Raw genomic sequence first — 7878 nt, forward strand, 5'->3', positions numbered from 1 at the left:
TGTAAAAGAAAATTCTCAACTAAACCCAGGGAAAAAAGAAATTTCTTTATTTAAAACTGCGTGTTTTTTTCTGTGAAACTACAAGTTTACAAGTGAGGAGAGAACTGCCCCAGCCCGTGCTTCCCGCCCCCCCCAACCCATCACACCCTCAGCCTGTCCCACAGTCCTGCCCGGTTCTTTGCCGGGAAGGTTCCCCACTGTCAGTTCTGTAAAATCCTGAGGATGCTTGAGGGGATCACGTGGTAGGGTCCAGGGCAAGGACGGGATAGTGTAGACTCCACTTCCCCCATACCTGGCTTTTTGCAACCTCTCTCCTCTCCCCACCCCCTGGGTTTTGGTGTGAGAAAAAAGGATACATTTCTGGGGGAAACTGAGGGAGATACATGTAAGCACCCCAACCCATACTTAGCATATTTGGCAATAGCCCCTTCCCCATTTGTTCCCCTCCAGTTTGCAAACAGTTAAAAAAAAATTCCAAAGCCGTGTCTGAGGGGAAGGTGGCATTTTCAAATGTCTTGAAATCCAGACCTCCCCCAGGGGTGATGGGAAGAGGCTCTATGGCAGCCGGCAGGGCCAGCACCATGGTGACCTGGGGAACGGCTTGGTACCCAGCAAACGCCTTCCTGATGAACAGGCCTGGAGGCACCTTCACCAGTTCCACCTGTTCCCCTTTCTCTTGCCAAGACCCCTTGGACTTCCCTAACATGGGAGGAAGCAAGACATTAAAAAAAAAGAAATATATATTTTATATATATTTATATATAAAAAACTAATTCCCTCAAACTAAGTTAAAAATTAAGAACCAACAACACCAACAAGCCAAAAAAAAATCAAACCCCCCAAAATTACAAATGGATCCCAGGGCTTCTTTTACTTTCTGTGAAGAAAAAAAATGTTCAACCCCAAAGCCCAGTCAACAATTTCCTAAAGTAGCAGAAACTCCCTCCGAGGTAGATATCTGAGTCAGACACTCTCGTCCACCGAGCGATTCTATTGGTTTAAGATGAGCTGCGTATGAGGTAATAAAGCCGTCTGGAGGGGCGGGGATGCACGGGGGGCGTGGCCCATGTCCTCTGTCCAGGCGTGTCCCCATTTTTGGCATCTCTGGTTGGGCAGGGCTGGCGTCTCCACAGATTCCAGAGCATATAAGTAGGGTGGGGAAGGGAAAGTGTGTATGTGTGTGTGTGGGAGGGGTGGGGGTGTCCAGAGAAAACAGAATAGTTCAATGTGGGTATATGAGAGGAGAGGAGGGAGGAGCCAAGAAGTCTGAAGAATAGGTTTCTGTGTAGGAGAGGGGGAGAGAAAAAGGAAAAATGGGGAGACAGACCCCACTTTCCCCTCAGGGCCCCATTCTCCCTGCCACGTAGTCAGCAGCCCCAGCACGGAGCGTCTAGATGGGAGGGCCCGAGCCCGTCTGCCCTTCTCCGTCTTGTGCTTCTCCTGTGTTTGGGGTTCGTCCTCTGGATGCCCAAGTCGTCTTCAAGAGTTGCCTTGTGACAGCCCCTACCCCCGTGACCCTGAGGGGCGAGATCAGTTGGAGGTGTCAGAGTGGACACTCCCTGGTCCCTCTGTTGGGGACGTCACTGAGGATGGGGTCACAGCCTCCTGCCAGCCGCCATTGGCCTGGAAAGACAGTTGGAACAGGGTCATGGGATGCCCCATGTGAGGACCACACTTCTAGGCAGAAGGCTCTCCCACCCCACCCCCTGGTGAGGGTTGTTTGTGGGGGGCGGGGGTGCTCCAGGACCCACTCACCCTCATCTCCCGAGGACTATACATCTGGCCTCCCCCGAGGTTGTCCCCGTAGCCCCCAGGCCCCATAGAGTGTCGGAGTGATTCCACCTGCCGGAAGTAGAGGAAGGCAGGACAGTGAAGAGAAGCTGCAGTCAAAGTGGATCCTGGGAAAGTCATGCTCCAGAGAAGACTGGCCAGCTGACCTGGGAAGCAGTGTAGGAATCTCCATTGAGCCCGGGCATCCCCAGAAACATGTCTCCAGATCCTGAGAGATTGAAGGAGCCGCCAGAGCCTTGGGGTAGCAGAGGGGAAATCAGGGAAGAAAACAGATGAATCACAACTTTGTTTCCAAAAAGCTCTCTGTGGGAACGCACCACTGGACACAAATTATCCACAAAGCAACATGTCAACACTCCCAAAGAACAGGCTAGTTCTGAGCCTCTGCTAGGACATGGCTTGACCTCTGTCCCCAGACATCTCCGCTTCTTCTCAGCTTGCTCCCACTCAAGCACAAAGATCTCTGTTATAATCCTGCCCAGATAAAAGTGGGAACAAAAGCAGGAAGCGTGCACCCCAGCCAGGGTGACAGCCAGCTCCTACCTGCAGAAGAAGGGGGTGTTGGGGAGCTGGTGCGGCTGTGGCCTCCCTGGGTGACAGACACAGCAGTCTTGACTGCATAGATGTTCGCTTCCTCTTGGAACTTTCCAATATTTTTCTTATAACGAATCCGCTTGTTGCCAAACCAGTTGGAGACCTGTGTGGTGTTGGACAGAAAGGAATGGGGGAGATAAAGTGGAAACCTGTTTCCATGAGGTTCCCCACAAGGAGGACAAGAGAGGTTTTTGCTTCAGAACTCCTGCCTCCACACCCTGCAAGACCTGAGAGACAGTGATGCCACACTTCTTCGCGAGCTCCTCCTTGGCCTCTTCGCTGGGATACGGGTTACTCAGGTGTGAGTAGAAATACTCATTGAGGACCTCCGTGGCCTGTTTGCTGAAGTTACGGCGTTTCCGTCTGCACGAGAAGAATGGTGAGGACCTCAGTGTGCCGGCATGGGCGTCCACGCAGCACTCGGTTCCACGCAGCTCGGGGCAGGGCCCACCTGGCATCCAGGAAGCGGGAACGCAGGATCATGACGGCCTCACAGGTGCTCTGCTTCAGCTGCATCTGGATGGCACTGAACTTGCGGTGGATGATGCTCACCATGCGCTCCATCTCCTTGGGCGCCACGGGCCGTGTGCGGCTCTGCTCCCTCAGCAGGTTCATGACATGGGTCGTGAACTCATTGCATGCCTGTCGGAAGGTGTCTGGCAGGTGAGGGGGAGTCTTCTGGCCTTGGGGTCCTCCCTACCCCCTGCAATCCCAGCTTCCAGGACCACTTCTGCCCACTACCCCAGCCCTCTTGGCTCACCTGCTCATACTTCTCCAGCTCTGAGTGGTAGATGTGGCGGATCTGGGCTAGTTTGCTGCGATAGTCCGAGTGTTCGATGGAGTTGTCAGGTGACACGCCGCCCCCAGAGGCTGCAGCGGCTGCAGCGGCTGCTGCTGAGCCCCCCCCTTTCTCGGGCCCAGCCACACCCTCTGCCAGAAGCATGTTGTCCAAGCGCATCAGCTGTGGATCCACCGGCTCCTCCTCTTGGGAGCTTCGGATGCTGAGGCCTAGCATGCAGGTGAGTGGGCTTAACGACCTGGGGACCTCATGCCCAACACTCAGTCCTCCTGGAGACTTCGGTGCCTCCCTAGGGTCTCTTGGCAACCTCCCAACTCCCCACTTGGCTCAGGACCCCACATTGTCAGACTCTATTCTGCACTGAACAGGGTCTTGCCTCCAGAGGTGCACCATCAGAGGGGGACTCACATACCGGTTTTCTCCTTGATTTCACACAGGACGCTAAAGAGAGCAGGTTTCATTCGGTGGCAGTTTAGGGCGTGTTTCCTTGGTAGGAGCAGGGGAGAGAGAGGTGAGGAGCTAGAGAAACAAAGCTGGAGTGTCTTACTAGGAAGGCCAAGGGGCGAGCCTGGGGATGAGGAGTCAGGGGCTACTGCAGGCTGGGAGGAAGCAAGATTGGGGCTGGAATGGAGTAGGGGCGGCTCTGGGGAAAGATGAACTCCCCCCAGGAAGGAAGCTACTCTGCTCAGGAAGATGCAGGCGGCCGGCAGGAGGTGCAAGGGTGGGCTGAGGGCAATGGGAGGTGATCTAGGAAAGAAATGGGGTGCCTGGAGGAACAGGGTGACTGCAGATTTCAGATGAGAGGCAGGCTGGGGTGGATGGAGAAAAGCCAAAGTTTGCAGTGGCTGAGAGGGGCTGGGGGTGTGGAGCTAAGAGAGGAGTGCTCCTAGGGGTTGGGCAGGTGGGAGCTGGGCACCCAGTGTCTGAGCAGGGTTAGGGGGAGTGAGGACTTTGGCAGCATGGGGCGGGTAGCTCCTGGGAGGGATGTGGAAGGCCCCGGGTCTGGAGGGAATGGGGGTGGGCTGGGTGGAGAGTTAGGACAGAAGGCAGCACAGCCTAAGGACAGTTTCCTAAGTCAGCGAACCAGAAGGGGGCACTGGACAGGGGACCATTCCAGGGGTGGGTAGGGGTCACCAAAAGGTTAGGAGGGAACTTGGGGGTTCCCTCTGTGGAGGTCTCTGGGGCTAAGAGGAGCAGGATCTGAGCAGGATCACTTTTCTGGGGCTTCCAAGCACAAGGGGAGAAGAGGGCTGGAGGTTCCTGGAGAAGACCCTAGACTGGGGTGGGCGGGGGCTCCCCAAGACTCAGAACGTGTGAACGGGGTCTTGCCGGGTCTGTGTGGGGTCCCGGGGTGGGGGCACTCACTTGGCCTGGGCCTCGTCCAGGCTCTGGTCGGTGATGGTCATTATCTGCTGCAGAATGTCCCCGATGTCTTGCTTCCCTCGGCCTCCCGGGACCCCCCCGCTGCCCCCACCGGGGTCTCCGCCGCCGGGAGGCTCGCCTGGGCCCCCAGGCTCCCCACCCACCAATCCCAGGCCCCCGCGGCCCCCGCCCGGAGGGGGCGGCCCCAGCAGCCGCTCGTCCATAGCTGGGGGGGGGGCCCTGAGGCCCCCTCCCTGCTCCGCCCCTCCCCCCGCCTGGCTACTTCCCCCCCCAAACTCGCTGGGGCCGCTGCTCCCTCCGCCCCTACCCCCTCCCGTCTCCCCCGCTCCCAGCTCCCCCGGGGTTCACCCCGGCACTAAAGGGAGACCTGGGGTACCGGCCGGGCCCCCCACAGGAGACCCCGGCCCCCGGCGGCGGAGAAAATGGAGCCGGAGAGAGAGAGAGGAGGCCCAAGCGGGGGTGTGTGTGCGAGAGAGGGAGGAGGGAGGAGGGAGAAGGGGGGGAGCGAGGGAGGGAGGCTGGGGGAGGGGAACTAGGGAGGAAGAGGAGGGGAGAAGAGAGGAGGAACGGGGAGGAGCAGGGGGCGGAGAGAGACGCACAGAAACGGAGGAACTGAGACCGAGTGGAGGAGGGGAGGCGGCTGGGCCACCGGGAGCACCGCCTTGCGACCAGGCCCCCTAGGGGCGTGCGCGGGATGGGGGGCTCGCTGCTGGGTTCCGAGGCCTGGGTCTGCGAGATGAGAGCTCGGGCCGCGCAAAGCTTGGGTTCACAGCCCGCTCAGTTCATATTTCTTGTTCTAATGACTCCCCTCCCTGTTCTACTTAATTAAAAGCATGGGAGGGGGCTAGGGGAGATAATTAGGAAGGTCTCCAGCCGCTGCTTAATGAGCCAGTAATTAAGCAGCCAGGGAGGGGAGCTGGCCTCTGGCCAGACAGGAGAGTGAGGCGGCCTCTGGCCTCACCTTGCCACCCTCTACCCCCGCCCACCCCCGTACACATCACATTGGAGTCCAGAGGAGGAATCACATTTATTCGTACAACCGACATCAGACAGACCCACAACCGCGGTAGGGAAGCGTGTGCAGGACTGAGGGTTCACCCAGGCCTGGGGAGGAGGGTGGTGGACGGGGTCTCTGTTCAGCACATCCACCCTGCTCCCTTTCTCCTTGCCTGGATAGAGGGCTGAGCCAGCTCAGGGCACAACTCCGGAGACGCGCCTTTCTGTGGGAGGTGGTCTGAGCCCACAGCCATACCTGGTAGCTTAACTGCGGTTGGTGGTTGGACACCTGCTCCTAGCCACTGGCCTCCTCTGGCTTACTTCCTGCCTTACTTCTTGCACTTGGGGAGGGAGCTGGAGGCCCATCTGCCTTTCCTAGTCCCAGGGTCTGAGGACTTTAATCCCCTCTGGTCCTCAGGGATGGTGATGAGCACAACCAACAGAGAGGTTTTTGCTGCGGGGTCTTCCAGTCTCTGGTAACCTCCACCAAGCAGGGTGTCCAGCTGTGTGCCCCAAGACGGAGCACAGGCTCATGAGGCGCTTGAGCCTCAGCAGGTGTGTGTGGGTGGCCGGGACCTTTGCTCCTCCATCCGACCACCACCTTGAACTCTGAGCAGCAACTCCAGCAGCTCATGTCCCCCTGGAGGGAGGGGAGGCTCTGACCGCTGGGTTTCCATTCGCTGGCACTGGAGGAGTGGGAAAGAGGGTGCATTGGGGAGGTGTGAAGATGAGGTGTTCCTTGATGGCAGTGCAGGTTGGTATGGGGGTGGGTGGTGGAGAAAATATGGTTGGAGTGGAGGAACTGGTGTCTGACAGTGGAGTGGGGCAGAGAGCAAGGGACAGAAGGAGTAATGCCCAAAAGAAAATGGAGGGACTAACAGGCTTGACTCTTGCCCCTCATCACCCCGGGTGTGGAGGGGTCCTCACCTGGTGACTGAGGATGGTGCTGTAGAGCTGCTCCCGGTCCTCCAGAGGCCGGGCTGCTGGGCTGAGAGCCGCACTTGGGGGCTTCTGGCGGGCCTGGAAGGTTGCCCTCTGCTCCTCCAGGCGGCGGGACTGGGCCTCAGCCACCAGGTCCAGAAGGAGCTCGGTCTGCAGGGAGAGCAGGGAGGCCGAGCGGGGCCCCAGGGCTGGGGAAAGGAGTGGAATGGCTCAGAGACCCAGAGAAGCCAGGAGAGAGAGGACAGGGTGCAGGTGAGGACAGGGTAAGGGGTTAGAGACTTGGGGTTAGAGCAGAGGAAAGTGGGAGAGGTCCCAGCATGGAGTGGGCTTTGGGAATGTAGTCAAGGTGTTGGAGGGCAGCAGGGTCCAGGGGTACCTGTGAGGCGGGTCCCTGGAGGAGGGGGAGACGGAGGAGCAGACCGCCAAGGCCGAGGGGTGGAGTTCAGAGGGGGCCAGCCCTGTTCATCCTGGGGGGAGTCCTGATGCCAAGAGATGTCCGGAAGCAGGGAGGGAGTGGGATAAGCTTCAGATGGGGCCAGTCTCTCTGTACCTCTGTTCTTGCCCCTTTGCCTAGGCCCTTGTCGGCCAGCGGACACTGGGGCTCAGCCGTGGGTCTTCCCTCCGCTCTTGGGGTCTGCCTCCCCAGCCCGGTGCCCAGCTCACCTGCTCACCATCCGGTTCCTCCTGGGGTCTCTCAGCCTCCATCCCCTGGAGGGGAGAGACAGATGGGGGAGGGGTGGCTGGTATTTGGGAAAAGGGTAGGAACTTAGGGTGCCTGAAAGGAGTGGGGGCTGGAAGGGGTGGGGGTGAACTGGGGGCTGGATGTCTGGGTATTGAGCAGGAAGCTGGGTTCCTGGTCAGCCCCCCCAACGGGCTCCGCCCATCCCTGTCAACTTCCTCCATTCTCTTCCCACCCAAACAGCTCTTTTGACCTCTCCCCAGGGGAGCACAGAGGCGGGGAGAAACTTCTCCAGCCACAGGGCTTGTCCTGGAGCTCTTGGTGGAGGAGGACTCCTGGACCTCCCTTCTCCAGAGCCTCAGTAGCACTCCAAACTCTGGCTCTCCTCCTCCACCCCCCCTTTCATTTTTTTTCTGTCAACACAGGAACTAGTTACACAGGAAGTGGTTTCACTCCCCAGAATCTACCCCCCCCCCCAAGCCTGTTCCCTTCACTCCTTGAGAGGGACCCTGATGCAGGAACTGACTTGCTCTAACTTCCCTGACAGGCCTTTTGGGACAGGGAGGAACCTGATTCCATGGGAAGCAGAGGGTCCAGACCCAGGCTTTCAAACAAATGCACATACCCCTGATCATGGTTTCGACACACAATGAGCCTTCAGCAACTCGTGGAGGGACAGTCCCTGCCCTCCAGG

At 58.6% G+C, this 7878-nt stretch overlaps 2 protein-coding genes across 4 annotated transcripts; both read right to left on the minus strand.

The window, feature by feature from the left end:
* Positions 1 to 25: 25 nt before the first annotated feature.
* Positions 26 to 5055, minus strand: PBX2 (PBX homeobox 2). 3 transcript variants are annotated; one of them, XM_040988425.1, is made up of 9 exons: positions 4550 to 5055; positions 3597 to 3670; positions 3146 to 3393; positions 2837 to 3027; positions 2613 to 2748; positions 2335 to 2488; positions 1938 to 2026; positions 1756 to 1842; positions 26 to 1623 (listed from the first exon to the last, which is right to left on the minus strand). In XM_040988425.1, exons 1-9 carry the CDS (start codon positions 4768 to 4770, stop codon positions 1531 to 1533), a joined length of 1293 nt encoding a protein of 430 aa, XP_040844359.1. In that variant the 5' UTR covers positions 4771 to 5055; the 3' UTR covers positions 26 to 1530. The 3 variants fall into 3 exon arrangements, with proteins under 3 accessions (XP_040844359.1, XP_040844358.1, XP_040844360.1); XM_040988424.1 differs by having other exon boundaries at positions 1914 to 2026; positions 4550 to 4786; XM_040988426.1 differs by lacking the exons at positions 1938 to 2026; positions 2335 to 2488 and having other exon boundaries at positions 4550 to 4822.
* Positions 5056 to 5575: 520 nt separating this feature from the next.
* On the minus strand, positions 5576 to 7542 carry GPSM3 (G protein signaling modulator 3). The gene is made up of 4 exons (XM_040988429.1): positions 7169 to 7542; positions 6882 to 6984; positions 6491 to 6693; positions 5576 to 6249 (listed from the first exon to the last, which is right to left on the minus strand). The coding sequence occupies exons 1-4, from the start codon at positions 7406 to 7408 to the stop codon at positions 6112 to 6114; spliced, it is 684 nt and encodes a 227-aa protein (XP_040844363.1). The 5' UTR covers positions 7409 to 7542; the 3' UTR covers positions 5576 to 6111.
* Between the last annotated feature and the right edge of the window lie 336 nt (positions 7543 to 7878).

Source organism: Ochotona curzoniae, unplaced genomic scaffold (genome assembly GCF_017591425.1).
Source record: "Ochotona curzoniae isolate NIBS_2020 unplaced genomic scaffold, NIBS_Ocur_1.0 contig_4862, whole genome shotgun sequence".
In the NCBI taxonomy this organism is placed as follows: Eukaryota; Metazoa; Chordata; class Mammalia; order Lagomorpha; family Ochotonidae; genus Ochotona; species Ochotona curzoniae.

Bases quoted from the DNA above. Each gene is read 5' to 3' on its own strand.
- PBX2 (XM_040988424.1), bottom strand. From the start codon at position 4,770: ATGGACGAGCGGCTGCTGGGGCCGCCCCCTCCGGGCGGGGGCCGCGGG. The intron at 3,671-4,549 runs GTGAGTGCCCCC...GCTCCTACCAAG, and splicing joins CTGGACGAGGCCCAGGCCAA to GAAACACGCCCTAAACTGCC. The intron at 2,027-2,334 runs GTAGGAGCTGGC...TGCTACCCCAAG, and splicing joins AACACCCCCTTCTTCTGCAG to GCTCTGGCGGCTCCTTCAAT.
- GPSM3 (XM_040988429.1), bottom strand. From the start codon at position 7,408: ATGGAGGAAGTTGACAGGGATGGGCGGAGCCCGTTGGGGGGGCTGACC. The intron at 6,985-7,168 runs GTGAGCTGGGCA...TCTTGGCATCAG, and splicing joins AGGAACCGGATGGTGAGCAG to GACTCCCCCCAGGATGAACA. The intron at 6,694-6,881 runs GTACCCCTGGAC...TCCTTTCCCCAG, and splicing joins TCCAGGGACCCGCCTCACAG to CCCTGGGGCCCCGCTCGGCC.